Raw genomic sequence first — 22157 nt, forward strand, 5'->3', positions numbered from 1 at the left:
CTCAGCCTTCGATGCGGTTTCTAATGTCATGAAACACTCTACAAAGCATTACACTTACGGCTCACTGTTCTCTTTTAGCTCATTTTCCTTGAATGCAATCAAGCCTTGACAACCTTATTAAGGCACAGCCATTTTAAATGCAAGCCGTGTATACATCAGAAAAAGTTCAGTGGTTGTATTTATAAGTTCCTGTGACAAGACCTAAGTTAACGGGCGGTGTAATAACCTGGGCTTTCCATTCATACATTTCCGCTTAATTCACATTTACTTCAATGCTACATCTGGATCTGGCCTTCTGGGAGGAGATTGCCCTTGTTGCCGGGCAACATGACCAATCAGGGAACAGGGGAGGGACGAGTTAGTGGGTGAATGATGACGCATTACACACAAGCAGATTACATGTCATGACCAAACGTTATCGATTGGGTAAATCAGATGCAAATTTCAAACTTCAACAGAGTTTGCCACTCCCACCAGAAGATCCTGTCTCAATTGGACCATTCCACACCCAGAAATTACACGAGCCGAGGGTATGGTCATGGTGCTTTTATCATACATACGTAATGTGAAAACAGCACGCATTTATTTGCTATGGCTTCCGTAATCTCCAACAAAACATTGCAGATTCTCTTTTCAAACTCAACACTGTGGAGAGGATTTGTCTTAAGCGTGTAGAACATCCCGTGGCCTTTTCTTCCTCTAGCTGTAACTGCAACAGTGTGCTCGTCTTGCGACTTTAAGCTTAAGTTTTCGAAATGGATTACTGACCTTTAGCTTCAGTACTTCATAAAAGTCAACTCACGAAATACGAAATGGATTGAACGTAGAGCAACAGCAAATAAGACATATTTCTAAAAATGATGCGTAAGCAGTTGTAAAAAAAATAGCAATATAATAAACTAGATGTGTGAAACACCAGTGAGAGACAGAACAAGAATTCAAAGAAATGAGAAAATACTTTTTCAAGGTGAGAGTGTTGTCTTGAACACATTCCTTGGCAACAAAAGCAGCTTGTTTTACGAGTTATTCTGAGAGAGAATGTAAGACACTGTACTGAAGTTTATGATTGTGCTTCTGGAAACACGGACAATGTGTGAAGTAGTGTCTGTGAGTTACTGTACATTGTGTGACTTTGTGTCAGGGATAATAAATATGAGAAGTGACACTAAGAAGAGAGGCGTTCTTGGTCTTCAAACAGGCAGCAGTACACACTTGTGTGTATGTTTTCACATATGTTACATGCATATAAAATGTGTGATTATTACTGAATTAATAAAATACCGTGAAGAGGAAAGGTGTTCTTGGTCTACAAAGGTGATTTTGGTTCAGCATACACTTATGTTTTCAGAGATGTGACATGCATATCAAATGTGTGATTACTGACTTCATACAACACTGTTTTTCACATTTATTAATAGCAATACTAATGCAATGTAACCAAAATAGCATGTGACGGTACATGATGTGGTTCTGACTTAAAATATGGCCAACAATAGATAACACTGATTCCGCAAATGACCTGATGTCATATTGTTCTTTGATGACAATGGGCACTTAAAGATGTAATTTGTGCAAGAAGATAAGAAATCGCATATTCTGTATTCCGTGGTGTGGAAGCACAAAGAGACAAGTATTTCGCTCTAGCAATAGCAGCCATTATTACTGTAAATAAATCCCCATTAAAGTGAAACAACAGTTAATCGTTTGCTTTTGACATCTAAATTGATTTGATGAGAAGTAAGTAAGAGTGACGTGAGATAATCATTGATGTCTTTTAAAAAAGTGTATAATATATATATATATATATATAAAAACAATCATACCTGTTTTCCATGTGTAGTGTTTATCCTTTGTGAACTCGAGATCTGAGTGTACTTGAACTACAGCCAGAGACACCAAGAGCAGAAGATAGTTCCCAACATGCCATGTTCGGCCGGCGCCACCAGTGTCATCTTTTAGAATCATAGTCCAGCCACTTGACCGTCTTGTCCTCTTATTATTCCTAGAAAAGGGAAAAGGAATAGAGACACTTTAGAGGGGGGGGATTAAACTCAGGCAGTGTGTCCGTCACAGCTGTGTACTGTATGTATGTGCGAGAGACTACCACCCTGGAGTCCGGTAGGAGTCCCATGGCCTATTAGCTTGCCCCCCCCCTCGTGAGACAAATCTAAGCCAGGGGTTCCAAAACTTTTTTTTCCCTGCGCACCCCCTTGTACATTTCAATGTGGTTCGTGCACCCCCTGAGCGAATATTTTGGTGTGCTGATGGCCGCTCAAGTATGGATTCACTGCTCATTCACTGCAGATTAGGCACAGTCGTTTTTGGGGAATCCTCTTTTCCAATAGCCTTGGAATTAAACTACACTTCAGATGGACCCTTCCAGCATACAATGCACCATACATTTAAAAACTACTAAACGTTAATTAATACTGGATAAAAACTACCATATCCGCCATTGCTTTATTCAGCTCGCGCACCCCCTTAAGGCAGGCCGCGCACCCCCAGGGGTGCACGCACCCCAGTTTGGGAAACCCTGATCTAAGCCACTGGCCATGAATAAATGGTCAGTGGAGCTGGAGTACATCCACTAAATTAGATTTGAGAAGGTATGAGGTTACAATGAAGGGGGTGGGGGGGACGAATGGGTTGATGATGTTTTTGGTCTTGAAAATAACAGGTATTCGCACATTATTTCCTCTTTTTCTGCAGCTTATTTCATTCTTTTCGCTGGCTGTCTGTTTCTGCAGGGAGCCACTCCCTGAGGGGAGGGAATTAAGTTTGCATTCAGATGCTCCTCCGACTCCTGATTGAGAAGCAATGTATCAACAGTAACAATAATGCGAAAATAATGAGATGGATTTGAAAAAGATCGAGGCGAGGTTAAGTGAGAGAGGGTTTTCATATTGACAAAACACAAGCATAACCCGCACACGCTGGAGAGAGTGTACATGAAGCACTTTAAAAAATGTACCCACTGTATCTCTCTCTCTCTCTCTCTCTCTCTGTCTCTCTCTGTCTCTCTCTCTCTCTCTCTCTCTCTCTCTCTCTCTCTCTCTCTCTCTCTCTCTCTCACACACACCCTCTGTCTCTATGGGCATTAACGTTGCTCAGTAAATTCACTGCGTACAAATTGTGACTCCCCGTAATGATCACAATCTGGCTCTTTTTGCTGATTGAAAGCAGTCTGCACAATTGTATTTATTCAGTCTGTATTTGTTCGGCGAAAAAAAACCAAATGATTTTGTTCAGACCTGTGGATAAGGCAATACTTAGAGGGTTTGGTATTGTAAGGGGGTTATGTTCCTATGCCATTGGTGAGATCGCTCACATTACCTACTCATGAATTAACATTTTGATTCGTTCTCCCATCGCTCAGTGAATGCACACATTGCATTTTTTGGTTCATACAATCGTCTCCAGCTTGCTGAACAAAATTTGTAAGTTGATGGATGAATACCTATTAAGCTTAACTATGTATTTTGGAGGGTAGGATTATTTCTGTGTGGTTTCTCGGGGAAAAGCCAGTGGCCTCCAATTGGTTTACGGTTGATTTCATTCAGGAAAATTAGATTTTTATCTCATTGCTTTGGCAGTGTTTCACTGCTAGCGGAATCTGATTTGAGCGAGCAATGTGGAGAGAAAGATTGATGGAGAAAAGAGAGAAATGGAGTCAGACGTCAGGGAAGACCCTCACCATAAGAATCCCATCCAGGACAATGTTAAAACCAAAAGATACATGTCGGTAAATGTCTGCTTGCTTGGTAGTCATCTCCACATCCCTGCAGATCTTAACATCAAATATTCGCCTATGCAAACCGAGGCCAATTAGAGATGCGCACCTCTGGCCCCCTTGCCTGGCAATCTGTAAGGCTGCCTCATTTTAGATCAGCCCTACAGTATGCCTCTTTTCTTCTCCATATGCACCACAACATTCACAATTTTTAGAACTAGACTCATCCCTACCAGTCAAGTAAACATATACTATTGATTTGTTAGGAAACTGCTCTCAGGGTGGCTTTTCGATCACACAAAACCGCCCTGTAAAATAAAATAAAAAAAGTGGCAGAGTTTATATTCATGATGTAGATTTTCTAAAGGTTAGATGTAGTTTATCAAATATTACTGGAGTCAGTAAGTGTGAAAGAGCTTGCAGGAGTGATGGATTGTGGCCCATCTTTGTTGAACTGGCAGTTCCAAGGAGATTGTGAATATAAATGCCTTTCCCCTTCTCGTTCTCATGAGCAAAAAAGGAATTTGTGAGTATGCCGCCTCGTGCGCACGAGAGTGTGTGGCTGGGTATGTGCGTTACTCGACTGTGTGCATATGAAATACAAGGGTTATGTGACTATGCATTTGCGTAGGTAGGTAAATGAAAATGTGAGGTAAGTGCATGTGTGTGTCCGCCTTTGTGTGTATGTGCGTATACTGTACATGTGTGTTTTTAGTCCATGTGCGCGTGTTGACACACACAAGCCCAGCTATCCTGAAAATCGTATGTGTCAAAGTCTTGAGCTGCTTTTTTGGAATAACTAGGTCAATCGTGGCAGGCTGGCTGGTTGCAGAGTGGAACACGGTGCAGCGTGTACTGTATGACGGAGCGTTTGAGAGTGGCAGAGCGGTCGAGACTAGCGGGCCATCTCCTGACATTTGAGCCAAGACGTGATGGAATGTTCACTCTCCTCCATAATCCTCCTTTCCTTTCCTCTCTTCTTCAGTCCTCTCTCTTCTCCTTTCCTCTCCGACCCCTTCTCTCTCTCTCTTGTACCCTTGAATACCACTCCATCAGCTGACATTTGAGCCAAGACGTGATGGAACATTCACTCCTCTACAATCCTCCTTTCCTCCCCTCTTCCCTTCATCTATTCTCTCATCTCCTGTATCCCTCTCTCCTGTATCCTTCTCTCCTGTATCTCTCTCCCTCTCCCGCTCCCTTATCCTTCTCTTCTCTCATCCTCAATCCCTCTCTCATGTACCACCAAAATCTCTCTCCTCTACACCATCCTCCTCTTCTGTACTCGTAATACCTCTCCCTCTGCCCCATCCTTCTCTTTTCTATCCAAAACCTCTCCTCTCCAATCCTTTCTCTCTCTCTCTCTCCTGTACCATTTAATACCTCTACTCTCCCCCATCCTTCTCTAGCACCTCTCTTCTCTCCCATCCCTCTCCACCGTACCCTAGAATTCCTCTCCTCTCCTCTCCTCTCCTCTCCTCTCCTCTCCTCTCCGTCTATCTCTCCTGTATCCCTCGAATACCTCTCCTCTCCCCATCCTTCTCTTCTCTATCCTCTCCTCTCCAATCCTTTCTCTCTCTCCTTTACCCTTTAATACCCCTCCTCTCCCCCGTACTTTTCTAGCACCTTTGTTTTCCCCCATCCCTCTCCCCTGTACCCTAGAACACCTCTCCTCTCCTCTCCTCTCCTTCTACCGCTCCTGTATACCTCGACAACCCTCCTCTCGAACCCCTCTATCTCTCCTGTATACCTCGAACACCTCTCCTCTCCAACCCCTCTATCTCTCCTGTATACCTTGAACACCTCTCCTCTCCCCCGTCCCTCTCTCTCTCTCCTGTACCCCTCAAGTCCCTCTCTTCTCCCCCATCCCTCTCTCCTGTACCCTAGAATACCTCTCCTCTCCCTCTATCTCTCCTGTATACCTCGACTACCTCTCCTCTCCAATCCTTCTATCTCTCCTGTATCCCTCAAATACCTCTCCTCTCCCCCATCCTTCTCTCTCCTGTATGCATTGAATGCCTTCTTCTGTCCCCCTCAAATCCCTCTCTCTCTTTAATTCCTGTACCCCCCTCAAATCCCTCTCCTCTCCCCTATCCCATTTTTCTCGAGCGGTCCACATTCATGAAAAGTCGAGTGCTGATCATCTCCCAATCAGCACCCAGGGACGGGGAAGAGAGCAGCAGGCCCGCGGGTAAACAGGTGGTCCCAATAATTAATGTTTGATTAGCTTCCCCCCAAAGACGCCGCTATTGCAACGCAGGCAACCTGATTCAACCAATCAGTGATCATCTCTCTCTCTCTCGCTCCCTCTCTCTTTCTCTTTCACTCTTTCTATCATCTCTCTCTCTCCCTATCATCTCTCTCTCTCGCTTTCTTTCTCCCTCTCTCTCCCTAATATTTTTCTTTCACTTTCTCTCTCTCTTCCGTACTCTCTCTACCTGGTTTCTCTTTCACTCTCCCCATCATCTATCGCTCTCTCTCTCCCTCTCTCTCTCTCTCTCTCCCTCCCCATCTCCCCACATCCCTGGGTAAGCAGAAGTCGGCTTTGGCAGGAGAGAAAACAAAACGGGCTAATCCCACTCCATTTGACACAGAAGCCTTTCATTTGCTAAGGGTTTTTTTTTCAATACTATAGACCAGTTGGTCTCTTGACATGGTCAGATGAAGCCAATGACTTCTGCTTGTGTGTGCCTGAATGCTGATACACGATGAGGCTTTGAAGCAAACGTTTCCATAAATACACATTCTAGATTTCACCATGCAGTCCAGTCGTCACCTGCTATGTAATTCTCCACTACAACAACATGCATGGATGAACACTGGGCCTGGTGCCAATCTGTAGCCTATTAATATTTTACTACAACACATATCAATGTTAGTGACATAACCCACGGAGAACTGCGAGAATCTTTAAAGACGTGTTTTAACAAAGTTCTTAGCAAACCTTCCCTTTCAGGGGAATTCAAGACTTTTGGAGTGGAGCCGTTGTTTTGACACAGAACGATCGAAAAACGTTCGCTACTGCCAATGTCCTCTGATGTACACAGAGTGTACACAGATGCTGCGCTAGCTCGCAAACATAGTTAGCAGGCAAATATTTTGCTACACCAATTGCCAGCACATTTGTTGCCAGTCTTTTTTTATTCTAGAAGCTTCATGTGATGTCTTATCCAGAGACTCGCCGTACCGATAACTCAAGCACTAAGCTATTGCTTAACAGACACTTTTTCGTCAGTCTCATTTGATGCGTCTGGTGACAGCAGAAATAATGGCAATGAATCAAGCTAGCAAACTTTTATCAGTCTGTTTCGCTGTTGGATATGGCAGCAAAGAGGCAGGTCTGCTGTCAGTTGATGTGCCAACATCTTTCCGACAGGAACACTGTGCTACCCCTACACAGTATAAGATTATGCTGTCAACAGTGACACGCAAGGTATGGATTTAATCTGTGTGTGGTGACTGGATATGAAACGTACTGGTTGACACTCGAGATACACCCAGGGAAACCAACAGGGAGGGGGGAAACAGACAGTTGTCCTGGGCTCAGGGTTGCCAGATGAGGCTGATGATTTCCAGCCCAAAAAATGTTCAAAACCCGCCTAGAATCACAAAATCCCGCCCAATTCTATTGATTTCTATGGCAAAAATTGGGCGGGTTTTTCTGCTAAATGCCATTTTTACCCGCACACGACCATCCGCAGCCCAATTGGGCGGGAAACAGCCCAATCTGGCAACACTGCCTGGGCTGAGGCAGAGAGGGGCCCCAGAATTGGCTACCTACAGTGGTAGGGTTACCAACCATTCCTTGAAATACGAAATAGTCCCGTATTTAGAGATAGAAGTAAGGGTTCCGTATTGAGTTGAAACGGGACACAGGACATTTAAATGTATTAAAATGCAGGAAATTACATAAGAAATTGAAAACTTTCTGGTGGAGGAAGACCACCAGACCCCCCGCCTCAATGAAGTGTCCTGTATTTTTTCCATTGACAGTTGGCAGCCCTATTGAGAGGGGGCCCTTTCAGATTATATTTGGTCTGACCAAAGCTGTCAGCAGCCCTGGTTGCCTACATACTGTAGCCAAGACGGAAGTGCCACAAGGTGTGAGTGTTTTTGCAGGAGAAGTAGCACATTATGACCACTCAACTTTCTTGGTAATGTAATTGAGGGAGAGAAAAAAAAAATATTCGAGTAAATTCTTTGAGTGGGTTGAAGGTTTAGCCTCTATTCTAAAAAACTATTCAGACTTAACTTCAGTCCTGTGATGCGAAGGAAAAAAAGATAATGTCTGGAGAAACCACCTGTCAGCTTTAGCCTAAATGCATCATTGTGGACTTAAGGTCTATAATTTTCAAGCACTTTAAAAGCATGGACGGACTTGCAAACAAACGTCCAACTGGGTTATTCGAGGAACTGATAAAAGCTTGAAAATATGCAACCTACTGTTTCTCAATGGTGTTGCAATTGGGGCTATTTAATATATATAACATTATCCTTGCTTTCAACAGTATTCCTGTTCACTAAGTGTTCTGACTTGACCAAAACAGTGTAGTCCACATTCCGTATGATTTGTATGTTTAATGTATGGTTTTATGGTATGGCTTTTTTGTTTTGTTTTCCTCACCCCTGATGCCACCAGGGGCCGCATCTGAGCGCCCAATCTCTGTGTGACTATCTATGACTTATGCTAGGCCCAGCCACTATGGACCTTAAGCGTCTAAGAATCCTGGTCCTAACCTACGTTGACCTTATGACTCTACAATCTCTATCTATCTCTTCTTCCTCTGCCTTCCTGCTATCTCTGCCTCTCCTGTATACCTCTCCTTTTAAATCCATCTCTAACAATGATGTTTTTTTTTCATTTGTTAACCACTTTGAGTTACATGCCTTGTATGATACAGTGCTATACAAATACAATTATTATTATTATTATTATTATTATTATTATTATTATTATTATTATTATTATTATTATTAACTTTTCTGTAATGCTCATGGACACATACGTACGTACGTACGTACTTTAGTGGCATTCTATAGTGGTATTCTATAGTGGCATTCTATAGAGGCAAATTGTGCCACACAAACTCCACAACCACCACACATAAACCACACTTCATTGCCCCTCTTTCTTTCCCTCGCATGTTTTGTATCTCTTCATCACGGGGAAGAACAGACAGACAGCAGACGCTAGAGCTAGAGAGGGGAGAGGAGAGGAGAGGAGAGAAGAGGAGAGAAGAGAAGAGAAGAGAAGAGGAGAGGAGAGAAGAGGAGAGGAGAGAAGAGGAGAGGAGAGGAGAGAAGAGGAGAGGAGAGGAGAGGAGAGGAGAGAAGAGGAGAGGAGAGGAGAGAAGAGGAGAGAAGAGAAGAGAAGAGAAGAGGAGAGGAGAGAAGAGGAGAGGAGAGAAGAGGCGAGTGGCGGCTGGCCGTGTCCAACAGATGGAGTTATGGTGGCAAACAAACTGCCACCCATTCTGCTGCGGAACATTACCTGAAGGGCTAGGCTGGGAGTCATCACTTAGCACTGACAGCCAATGGAGCAGTGGTGGTGGTGGCGGTGGCGTAGGTGGTGACAGCGACGGTGGTGGTGGTGGTGATGTTGCTCCTGCTGCCAGTGCCCCAGCTGACAGGTCTGGCCTCGGACGCTCCGGCTGACACGTGGACGACAGATAAACAGAAGCTGCTCTTTCTCCTGACGCATCATCCAGCAGCTAATCCTGTGTGACTCCCCCCTCGGGAAGTTTTGGGGGGTGGGCAGGGGTGGGTGGGCAGGGGGGGTAGACAGGGGGTGGGTTGCGGAGGCGTGAAGGATGCGCCTGTCACACCATCACCGGCACACCGACACCGACGCCGATAACCCTGTCGGCCAAAGCTGGATCAGGTAGTCCTCCTGTGAAATCGGAGCTGCTGGGAGCGTATCCTGGAGCCAATGAGCCTGGGAGAGGAGAGGGAGAGAGAGAGAGAGAAAGAGAGAGAGAGAGAGAGAGAGAGAGAGAGAGAGAGAGAGAGAGAGAGAGAGAGAGAGAGAGAGAGAGAGAGAGAGAGAGAGAGAGAGATGGAAAAGGAGAATTTAAGTCAAAAGGCAAACAATGACGAGTACTGCCAAATCACCTGATCTGACAACGGAATCCTCTGACTCAAGGCCAGGATAAGAATGCCATATAAAAAAATATGTTTAATAGAATTTCCCTCCTAAGGCAATACGTAACTGACCACCTACCAGATACTATTTGTGGTGCAAAACCAAAAAAATAAATAATAATTAAGAACTAGATTAAATATAGGCTACTACATTTGAATACAAAGGAATGATACATTATTACCTGTCCCCTCATACGGGTTTGACCAGGTATTGCAATGGACCTGTCTGTCTGTCTGTCTGTCTGTCTGTCTGTCTGTCTGTCTGTTCGACCGCAGTGTAGAGTACAGTACAGTACCATTTATAAATCCCATGAGGAAATTGAGGTGGAAATACAGAATACACAAGACATTACACGTATCATTACATATATATTAACCATACACAGCATGTATAGCTCACTCTTACAAACATTCAGCAGAGACATTCTATTGGGACTAAAAAAATCCTTGGTTTTACCCATTGATGCCTTAAGCGCCTGCAAAAAACGCCTGCTGATTGCCTAAGCCCTTGTTGGGAAAGTTTCCCCCAGCCTATAAAAACCTAAATATCTTAGCCTCTGATGCACTTAAAACAATTGCATTTAAACCCTAAGACCCTCCTCTTGCATTAGAATGTGTTAATTCAGCTGTAACATACCCACATTTTTATTTTAAAAAGCTACAATTTCAAGAGCCTGAATGCAGCGTATACAGTATGTGTCTCCAGGCACCAAAGGTTAAACAACATATACGAGTCATCAGGCTAAAATGGGTTAAACTTTAGAACAGCCTTTTCTGGCCTCGACCAGTAGCAAACCAAGAGAAGCGGGTCAACCATGCCATTTGGGAAATGTTAATTGTTATGCAAGAAGTCAGGCCAAGTCTTGAACAGAGATTTGAAAGTCAACGATAATCAGGCAAGCCAAAGGCAGTTCTCACTCTCTCACACATAGATATACCTACACTATACGCACGCACACACACACAACTGCAGTGGGTGATGAGAAGTATAACAGTGTGTGTGTGTGTGTGTGTGTGTGTGTGTGTGTGTGTGTGTGTGTGTGTGTGTGTGTGTGTGTGTGTGTGTGTGTGTGTGTGTGTGTGTGTGTGTGTGTGTGTGTGTGTGTGTGTGTGTGTCGTCTGCACGGGGTGCAAAACACAGATAGATTAGAGTCATACATACTCTTGGGCAAACAAACACACACACACACACACATCCACAGTATGTAATATCTCTTTTCCACTGCCGGTTTTCTGGTAGGCCTACAGTTCGACAAAGCATGACTCAGCCGCCACTTTTTGCTTTTTGAATAGGTAGGCTACTGTATGACACAGCTCGATCGTGAAGCAAAAAGTGGCGGCCCAGTCGCCCAGTGTCGAGCTGTAGGCCTCCCACAAAACCAGCAGTGGAAAAGAGGCATAATGGCGTGTACAGACCAGGAACGAACGGAGCGAATGAAGCGACGGAAGTCATTATTTCTCTATGGAGGGCATGCGACCTGCGCTACCAAAGCGAATTCGCCAGCAGCGAAGCTTCTTGCGCGACCAGAGCGAATTTTGACGATTAAACTAAATCTAATCGCAGGCGAATTCGCTCTGACGCTGTTCGGCGAAAACCAATCGGAACGTTCACATCTCCGAATTTCCCAGGCTGTCAAGCCAGAGCCGTTATGTGATTAGCTGAATCAAACATGTCAATGCTGCGTCTGGAGCGAATACAGCAAATTCAAGGCGAAACCTCTTCTGCTACCCACGCTACCAGGCAGCGTAGTTCGCTCTTGGTCTGGACACGGCATAAGTGTCCCATGATATCTATGATGTCTCCCCCAGTTTTGGCCTGGGGGCTAGGCGGACATGATTGCTCTTGTGTGCTCAGAATTTAGATGTGATTCCCCTGTACCACGAGAGTGACCAGCTGACTTGTAATTGACCAACCATTCTTAAAAAGCAGCTAAGAAAACTGAACGAATTTGTATGACAATTTATCAGCTTTTTGACAGCAAAAGGGGAGGATGTATTGGGAAAACACCACCACACAAAACAGTGAGGGGACCCCAGCCCTGCCCCAGGTTGACACTCCAATGATTACCTGTCAACACCACGGTCGAGCCTGGACCCCACAAGCTCATCGCACTGAATCCCTGATTCTATTAACACTCGGCCACCTCTTCCCATCCTCTTCGTCCCTTCTCTATTCTCCTCTCCTCTTCCCTTCTTATACTCTTCGTCCCTTTTCTTCTCCCCTCCTCTCCTCTTCCCTTCTCGTCCTCTTCTTCCCTTCCCTTCTCTCCTCCTCTCTTCTCTTCTTTCCTCACCCCTTCTCTCCTCTTCCCTTTTCTCCTCCTCTCTTCTCTTCTTCGTTCTTCCCTTCTCATCCTCTCCACCCCTTTCCTTATCCATCCCTTCTCATCCCATCCCCATCCCTATCCCCCATCCTATCCTCTTCTCCTCTCTCCTCTTCTCTACTCAATTCCTTTCTTCTCTTCTCCTCACATCCCCTCCCTTCTCCTCCTCTCAATCCCATCCCATCCCATCCCATCTCTTCTCTTCTCCTCTTTTCTCTTTTCTTCACCCCTCCCCTCCACTCTTCTCTCATCTCTTCTGTTATCATCCCATCCCGTGTCCCTATCTCTCTCCACTCCGTCCCTGTCCACTGTGGGCTGTAGGACCCCCTTTAGTCCTCTAGTCTTCTTCTTCTTTGCCTATTGACTTTCCATGCCATGCTCCGCTGGCCCCGCTCTGTTTGACCCCTGCTTTATTTCCCAAGGCTTTAAAGTGCTTTCGCTCCACTCTTTCCTCACACCATTGTGTCTCAAATGACTTTCTTTCACTTGGACTTTTCGCATCATGAGCCACCTCCCTCTCTCTTTGGTGTGTCACACACCCAAGACAGATGGGCAGGGCAGGGGGAAGAAGAAGAAGAAAAAAAAAACGAGCAAACTAAAAAATATAGATTTTTCGTGCACCACAACATGAATTAGTAAACAGAGAAATAATGTGAATGTTGTCCCTGTTTGGAAAGAATTACAGGGGAGGCATTGTTGTGGTCTGGTCTCACATAATAAAACATCATTTAAAAAATAATGGTCTTTCATAATATTGACTTTAATTTCAACAATCTGCTTCCGGCCCATTAAAAAAAAGGTCAGGGCTTAGTTCCTTCCTTCCGTGACTTTGAAACGTGGGACCTGAAGTGCTGGCGGTTTTACTTCATGATGCTAAACCATGTCAGCCCCACTAGCATGCTTGACAGTAAGCATGGGAAACTTTGTACTAGTCACTTGCTTACCACCACACATGCTTGACACCATCTAAAACAAATGTGTTGATATTGCGGTCATCAGACTACCAGACACGCTTCAGTAATCCATATCCGTGTTACTTTTCAAAAGGGGTGTACTCATTATTGGTGTGTACTGTGTACTATATGTAGATATATGGCTGGGGGGGGTCCATCGGACCAGATTGTACATAGGGCCCCCAGAATTTGCCATGCACTACGCCCCTGTCCTACGCTCCAGCTATGGTACTGTAAACTTCCACAATCATTTCCATCAACGTCACACAACCCAAAAGCAAATGCGGGATGAATCATTGACAACAACAAAGAATATAAGTCAGCCAGTCCAGTTCTTTGTTTTTGCGGTTGTGTAACGCTGTCTTTTCTCCATATTCTCCATGACACGCTGGCAGGTTTAGGACTCGGAGCTTCGCTTCCCGCCCTCCGCCTTGTTTGTCGGCCTAATGGAACATACCAGGACATGAAGACAAGGGGGAACAGCTGCCAAGGCCTATCAGTGCTGCCGGTGCAGCGCTCGGCTCACATGAGCGGCGCTCTGTCCTCGCTGGGAGGAGGGAGCAGCCATGTCACCTCCACCTGAACGGGGCCCACCGGGGTGCTGAACTCAATCAGCTCTCTGTTTATGGTTAGGCCCTTAGACATCTGGCCTCGCTAGCTAGCTCGCTCGCTGGCTGCCCCGGCCCCCCTCCCGTTTTACTGCGAATGCAGGTGCCCCAGACACGGCTGGTTAAACAAGGCGTGAGTGGACACGTTGCAGTGTACGTCTGTGTGCGTGTGTGTAGGAGAGAGAGACTGGACAGAGAGAGACTGGTGTGTGTATGAGAGAGAGTGTGTGCGTGTGTGGGAGAGAGAGAAAGAGTTGAGAGGGTCACGTAGCATGCCTTCGCTGCAGGTGTGTACAGCATGCATATGTGCTGTGTCTTGCGGATAGCCTATTGCCCCTAGCCCATCTCTCTGGACCATCACTACTGACTAGAAATTTAAGCGAGTCCCCAAACTCCCTTCAAGTTTCGCAAAATTCCCCAAAAAGCCTAAAGCGAAAAGAAAAAAAATCCAACAAAAAAGTTAGGGCAAAGCAGGTCGTTTTGGAAACTACAGCAAGACACTGCACTGCAGGGAAGCCGATAGATGGTGACAAAGGGGTCAGTTGTGCTGGGCCAAGGGACAAAGGGCGCCCAGGCCAGATTAGGGTTCCCCATTATATTCATGTATTGAGGGCAGGGTGGGGGCCCTGCCGTGGCCAACCGGTAGGGCACTCGTCTGCCATGTGGCCGACCCAGGTTCGATTCCCGGCCCGGGTAATTTACCAACCCTTCCCCATCTCTCTCTCCACTTGCTTCCTGTCCACCTCTCACACTGTCCTATCATCAATAAAGTCATAAAAGACCAAAAAAATATCTTTTGAGGGCAGGGCGGGGTGGGGGGGCCTTCAGATGTCTTCATCCCGGGCCAGCCAAAGCTGTCAGTGGCCCTGTAACTGAACAGAATGTGTGCAAAACTGATGGAAAGCAAAGCTTTTCAGCATTATGTGTTTGATTGGGAGTCTGTGTTTCATTGTTTGGAGCCGTAATGAGTAATTAGGAAGGAAATGGGTTCAGACGTGCCGAACATTAGAGGGACAGAAGCAGCAGAATCGTTGATTATGAACGGGCTGAATGGGTTCTCATGTTTCAAATCAATCCAGTGAATGGGGAACACAGAAATCTTTTGTCAGGACGTTAAATCATTCCTTCCTTGTTGGCCGGATTAATTTCATAGAAACTAAAATTCGAAAATACTACCAGCAAAATGGGTTTGACACAAAATGTAACCACATGCAAAACATGTAGGTCACTGAATATCTGTGCAGTATGTGCAGCTTGTGTGTGTAGTTATAGAATGGTCTTACCATAATTGTATGGGTCATTTTTGGCAATCAGGGAGGTGCAACTAGTCAGGCTGTGCCCTCCTAGTGACGCCACACCTTCAACGTTGCCTCTAGTCAGGCCAAGAACAATACAAACACGATTCTGAGCTCCCGAAAAAACGGGAACTCCTCCCACTCTGTCAGGGAGCAAACAACCATTAGGAGACAAACCAAGGGAGGCAGGTCAACCATGCCGTTTGGGAAATGTTAATTGTTATGCTCTTGGTCAGACCAAGTCTAAAAGACATTTGAAAGTCGATGATAATCAGGGAGGTGCAACCACAGCTAATGCCACTGTTGTATAGATTATTGTTTGTTTATTTGTTTTTATGGGATTATCTAAAAAGCATATTCATTGCCTGTACAGGTACATTAATTACAATGTATTTATTAGTTTGTATACACATTTCTAACTGAGAGTCTGGAGCTACCTAATTGATCGCCGAGTACAAGTGGGTGAGGGTTCACTCTGTAGAAGTTTGAAACATTTGGAGTTACATGTAATGTTTTGATTTGATTTTACCTAAATACTAACATTTGGTCATGACGTACTGGACGCAATCCATCTATACGTAATGCACCATCGTTAAAAATCTTCTGTTACAGTATGATAACCCAAACTCCACCCACCCAATGCAAAGGAGTGTGCTCAAGTTTGGTCTCCTAAGGGGACGTTGTCCCCCTCTTCTTCCTCTCTTTCTGTGTCATTTGGTGAGATGTGCACTACCGCCATCTACAGCGCCAAGGGAACTCCATTTATTCTCAACATAAAGCCTCGAAAGGTCTCCTCATCTTCCTCATCACATGGATCCAGGAAATGCATGGGCTTGAAGTATCTTACTCTAATTGAATATGTTTGCCATCGTTATCCCCCTCCACCGTCCCTCTCCGCCATATTGGATGAAGACCTACCTAAGAATATCAGATCCAGATATAACGTGTATAATATTTTTGTGTGTGTTGCTGTTGACAATTTATTTGACTTGTATTGTTTACTGGGCCTGAGGTGGCCCCCGAACATTTGCGAAAATTTAAAGTGGGCCCCAAGTTGGAAAAGGTTGGGAACCCCTGGTGTAGAGAAATTATAATTGAGCTGGACCGCACGGCTAACTAATGCCTTGCTGGCTGACGTATTTATAATTGCCAACATGCATGTGTGCGTGGGTATGTGTTTGTGTCAGTCTATTTAGCTTCATACAAGCATATTAGAGCAGATCATCTGTGCCTGCCTTTAGTTCCTCTTAATCTACAAGTTGTCATGGATACTTCTCATCACGCTTCCCATGATAATATACAGTAAATTTAAATACGTGTCGCTAAATGTGATGCTTGCTTGCATTTCAATTTCCTGACCTCCTCTATATAATCAATCACCCTGGGCATGTAGCTTCTATCATTTCAAGCTAATTTGAATACATGTGTCACAAGTAGGTTGTGTCAATCATCACAACAGGTCCTTTATTTGTTTGCTTGGCAACAATAAAAAATAAACAGTGCAATCAATAATCCTTTCCTTGTCAACAGCACGACAGTAGTCATGAATGAACGCCTTTTGACAAATACAATCTTTGGAATTCTGTGCCGCAAAACAACGGAACATAACACACTATGTTATGGTATGTATGAAGGGGATCTCTTCTTTAATGAATGAAGTGGCCGAAAAGAGTCACAGACCAGAAGACCTCGAAGAAATGATACACAAGCTCAACGATTTGAAAGTGTTAGCACGGATATCCAACAAGACATTTTTATGAACAGCTGAAATTCAGTCTTCCACAAATGAATGATTGATTTTTGCATTTATCAAGCTAATCATCCATTTCCCAACACCCACTTGAGCTTATGCTGATAATCCACATCCACAAATTCGTCATGGGTACCATTATGGATTTGGGTAACGCTGTGATTATCTGATTAACCATCAGTTGCAATACGTCAGTGGAATAATGACAAGACGTGGATGTGTCTACGGCTGGTTCTACAGAAAGATTCACCATTCCCATTTGACATCAACACCATGTTTGACTTGAAAGAAATAACTGACCAAATGAAAAACGGATTTTAAAAAGAGGATTTGAAAAAAAGATGGAAGTTAACATGCTAACGACTTCCAGCACACCCTGGACTGGTATGTAGAACGGCCAGGTGACATGAAACTGAAATAATGAGGTTTCTTCGTGAAGGGGAGCAGGTGTGATCAGTCGCAGAGCCGAGCCGAGTCGAGCCGAGCTGAGCCTCTCTCGCCAAAGCAGCCTCCCTTTTAAAAAAGCAGAGTGGAGAGAGAACAAACACCTGGAGCCCTGGCGGGTGAGAGGACACGCGCTCCTGTCAGCCGGCGAAAAAAAGAAACTTGTCGTCATCTCCCCCATTTTAATTGGCTGCTTTTGAGGTGGTTGGTTCATCTCCAGCAAGATGAAGAAACCGCTTCCTCCCTTCAAGTGCTCGTGACAGCAGTGTGTGTGCACCACGGAGAGCAAGAGAGAGAGAGAGAGAGAGAGAGAGAGAGAGAGAGAGAGAGAGAGAGAGAAAGAGAGAGAGAGAGAGAGATCTAGAGGGAGGAAGGCAGAGGAAGGAGGAAGAGCGAGAGCAAAGAGCACACAGACAGACAAGATCTCAAGGCAACCAAAAATAAATGCTAGCTCTGCGCAGTCAGAAGGCCTGCTACTCCCAGCCAGCAAATAAAAACACATGCACACATAGTAGCACACGAGCGATCCGTACAGTATCAGCCTCTGGCTATTGAATGGGGGACGGGGTGCAGCGCCATGAAAAGATGTAATTAAACAAGCAGTCCTGTTGTTCCACCTGGGTAGCCATACCTCGTTAAGCAGTTTATAATCAACAATACGCTATCACTAATTCCACCCTCACACTTACCACAAGAGATTTGATAAAGCGGAGTAGAGGGGGCAGAGAGAGAGAGAGAGAGAGAGAGAGAGAGAGAGAGAGAAAAGGGATAGAAAAGCATTGGTGGCTGATGGCAGTCAGGTGAATTGGCCAGTGTGTGTGTGTGTGTGTGTGTCTGTGTGAGTGTGTGTGCGTGTGTATGTGTGCATATGTGTGTGTCTGTGTGTGTGTGCGTGCCTGCCTGCCTGCGTGCACGTGTGTGTGTGTGTGTGTGTGTGTGTGTGTGTGTGTGTGTGTGTGTGTGTGTGTGTGTGTGTGTGTGTGTGTGTGTGTGTGTGTGTGTGTGTGTGTGTTGGAGTGTGTGTGTGTGTGTGTGTGTGTGTGTTGGAGTGTGTGTAGGGTCTGTAGGGTGTGTGGGTATGGGGGCTTACGGTGTGTGTGCATGTGTGATGGTGGTGGTGGTGTTGGTGGTGGTAGGGGGTCTGGATTATGCTCGAGCAGGGCCAGGCGCTGAGGCCAGCTGATAACATAGCCAGGCCCCTATGCATGAGCAGACACCTGGTCCCAGACAATCCTGACGGGCATCTCTATGGAAAACGGCTGCTAATCGGCACCGAGAGCTCGCACAGACGCGATACTCGCCTGGAGAGAGTGGCCAGAGTCGCGGTGCAGCCGAGCTACAGCCTGTTAAAGTCAATTATACCAGAGTGCCAGTCGGAGAGAGAAAGGGTTGGGTGGGGTTGGGGAACCATGGGTGAAATTAAACCTTGGAGGTGACTTGAGCGAGTGAAAGACCACGTTCATATATACCAATGTGCTTGGGTTTAAAACGTGCATTCTTAAATATGAAACAAGTTAATCTACGGGCCTGTTTACAGCCAGTCAAATACATTATGCTTATTTCATTAGAACAATTAGACGTTTAATTAGATTCGCTGCCTTGAAAAACCAACATTCAACGTTTTAAATGATGTAAAGCTCACAGTTAAAAATCCTTTCCTCTACACTGACAGAAAGTAAGGGTTTTCTGTCAATAGATGAAAAACAAAGAATGAATAAAACATCCTCAAAACCAGAGGCTGCAACCATGACAGTTTATGTCGAATAGACTAAAACATCAAACAAACATTTTTATTTGTACTTTGTTCCAGTTCTGAGATGGACAAAAGCTAATTGAGTCATTTTGTAGAGCATGGTGATGTCTGCTTACACAGTTTTGCATCAGTCGTTTTGAGAATGCCATGTGCAATATTGAGTACATCAGAGCCAAAAAGCATTGATTTCTTGACTTAGTTCCTTATGTGTGGATCCTCTCTCTCCCATCACCTCAAATTCAATATGGCCTCCAGGCATGAGAAAATTTGCTGGTAAGTCTCAGGCAATCACAGACGCTTGGGCAATACATAGCTCTAAATCAGTCCAAAACAAGACTAGCATAATTCAAGTGTAAATCCAAACCTTCAAAGTGGAATTGCATGTCATCCTCTTAAGGGCATTTTATTTATGGATGAATTTTAGCTGGGAAACCACCATCTATCACATATGAACGCATTTGGAGATGTAAAAGGCTTTTCATTTGCCCAAGGAAGCTTACAAGACTCCATGTGTCGCGAATGCAACAACTCATCCCAGTATAGTCAAACATTCCGCATTTAGCTTCTGTAGCACAGAAGCCATGCCACAGAAGCTTTTAAAGTTGAGGCACATATTTTCATTATCGGTGATTCTACCTGAGCAGAGTGCAAGTTATCACTCTCATTTTTATGTTTAGGTCACCAATGCAGCCAAATATTTGATACTCGAGCGTAAATGTCATGATATAATTCCCTCTGACCTTTCAAATTAAGACCTAAAGTCAATGATGATTACCAGACACAAGAATGCCACTGCCGTCACCCTCGTGTGGAAAAAAAATACTCTTTTAATATGCATGCTGTTCATTACTTCATTTAACCTTTCGCAGATATTAAAGCTGAGGCTTAAAATTATAGTCATAAACCAAATAGCTGGCATTTAATGTTATAAACTTCAAAAATATCCAGGACTCATAACATTTCTGGAAATATTGATCTTAATGTTCGAAATGTGCAGAACTTCAGCGGCTGATAACACCAGCAAAAATGACAAAAAACTCCTTTTAAAAGGATAAGCTGCCACAGTTTTATGACCCAGGGTGACAGTCCTGCTCGGTCCCAAAGATAAGGACAGGGGGACAATAGAGAAGGTGGCAGTGAAAGAACCCCCCACCCCCCTCTCTCCTGTCTCTGTGTGTTTCAGCCTGTGGATTACCACAGTTCACCCAAGGGCGGAGACACGCAGGCAGCTGGCTGGCATGGAGACTGTTGTGCCTGGGGAGGGGGGTCCAAGAGCATGGGTGACTTCTCCCATTGATCCTGCATCTGCGTCAGTGAATAGAAGATCAAAGTTCTTCCACCCACTTGTTCCATTCATTGCCATATCACAAAGTGCCTCCTATCCCCTTGAAGGACAAATTGGGTCTAAAATGAATTTTGGGTGTGTTGAAACGTGATAACAAGTTGGTATAATTGATGAGGACCAAACTAGCCAGGTGTATTACGTAAAATATTAACGTGGTAGTCAATGAAGCAAGCTTGAAGACATTGCTAAACAGTAGAAACCATTAAAAGCTGGTAGTTTTGGTGGTATTTACTGAAAATAGACGTATAGACGTGTAAGTTCGACCTGGAAAAGGCAAAATAAGGGGATTTGTTTAATCTGATGAATGCTTGATTTTTTTTACTGTAGTTGAAGTGACGTTCTCCAGAATACTGGAAGAAAGGGGGAACACAGAGACTACTACTGAGAATTATATATATAAAAAAGGAAGAGCCGTTTGTATTTGCAGGTCATCCATACTCATACTCAAATTAAAACGGGAATATCCTGATCAGAAATGCAGGCTGCAAACATGGCAATCCCTCTCCTTCAGTGTGTGGTAGGGGCATCTTTATCTAGTAGATCTGCAACCATGGTCTACTCTGTACTTAGGGGTTTACAACAGTAACCAGCCAAGCACAAAAAGTGGGTTTGTGATGCAGGGGCTAGCCTGTGAAAACTTTCAGGATTCCATCTTTTCATTTTCTTTTCCCAGTACGGAAAGCCGTGCACACACAAACCACTTTGATGCTTCTTCTTTTGGTGGCTTGAAAGTTGTATGAAGAGAATCTGTTGTGGCTTCAGGGTGTGCACACACTGGTCGTGTGGCACTACACAAATCCCTGGCCTTGTTGATGTGTGCAGCACCACATTCATCATTAATTTCTACCATCTCTGCTCCTATTCTTCCCATTTTTTCCAGGGATCTGGGGATGTGTGGGAGCTTGCTTTCAGAATGGAGTTGAGTGTAAAGTAAACTGTGGCAAAAAATGCCACCTGTAAAAAATATCAATGATGCGTTTTCAACTTATGGGGACCTTATCGTTCTACAGAAGAGGTGTAGAGCTTATTTGAACTTTAACGTGTTTTAACAATAACACTGTCTTCAAGGTTCATCAATGTAATGTTGCTTCTTGAACTTAGAGGAAGGAGAGGAGACAGAGGAGTAAATGAATCCCTCCTACCCCTTCACCTGTCTTGTGTGAGGGCTGCTAAATATTCCCACCTCCTTCGCAAACTACTCCATTTCACTGGTGGTCCTTAGCCAGGCTGTGCCCTCCTAGTGACGCAACTAGAGATGCACCGGATCCGGTTCCGGTTCCGGATCCGGCAGGATAATAGGGTTTTTCACAGGATCCGGATCCGGCAGGATCTTAAGCAGTGGATCCGGTATCCGGCATGTTAACTAAGAATCAGGGTCTGGTGCATCTCTAGCCTAGGCTTTTCAGTCAGTCTTTCACAACCCCAATCACTGCATGGAGTGAAAGCCCTTTGGAAGCAGCCGTTGCAGGCAGTGTGGCAATAATCCAATAAGTCTAAACAATAGTTTGAGCCAACGTAATAAAAAGGGCCCACGTGTGCAAGTAGACTATATGTTTCAACCCTTTTGTAGGATCCGGTATCCGGTTCCGGATCCGGCAGGATCTTAAGCAGTGGATCCGGTATCCGGCAGGATCCTAAAAATCAGGATCCGGTGCATCTCTAGACGCAACACCTTCAGCGTTGCAACTATTCAGGTCAAGAGCAATGCAAGTACTTTCTGGGCTCCCAAAAAATCGGGAACTCCTCCCACTTTGTCGGGAAGCAAATGACCATTAGCAAACCAAGGGAGGTTTGTCAACCATGCTGTTTGGGAA

The 22157-nt window shown here is 44.8% G+C and overlaps 1 protein-coding gene across 1 annotated transcript in view; it reads right to left on the bottom strand.

The window, feature by feature from the left end:
* Positions 1 to 9320, bottom strand: part of thsd7ba (thrombospondin, type I, domain containing 7Ba) — a 206551-nt gene extending 197231 nt beyond the window's left edge. The window contains exons 1-2 of the mRNA XM_063213542.1: positions 9222 to 9320; positions 1824 to 2002 (exon numbers count right to left, since the gene is read on the bottom strand). Coding sequence (XP_063069612.1) covers positions 1824 to 1965 — 142 coding nt within the window. The 5' untranslated portion in view covers positions 1966 to 2002; positions 9222 to 9320. The remainder of the gene's footprint in view (positions 1 to 1823; positions 2003 to 9221) is intronic.
* Between the last annotated feature and the right edge of the window lie 12837 nt (positions 9321 to 22157).

This window comes from Engraulis encrasicolus, chromosome 13 (assembly GCF_034702125.1).
Source record: "Engraulis encrasicolus isolate BLACKSEA-1 chromosome 13, IST_EnEncr_1.0, whole genome shotgun sequence".
In the NCBI taxonomy this organism is placed as follows: Eukaryota; Metazoa; Chordata; class Actinopteri; order Clupeiformes; family Engraulidae; genus Engraulis; species Engraulis encrasicolus.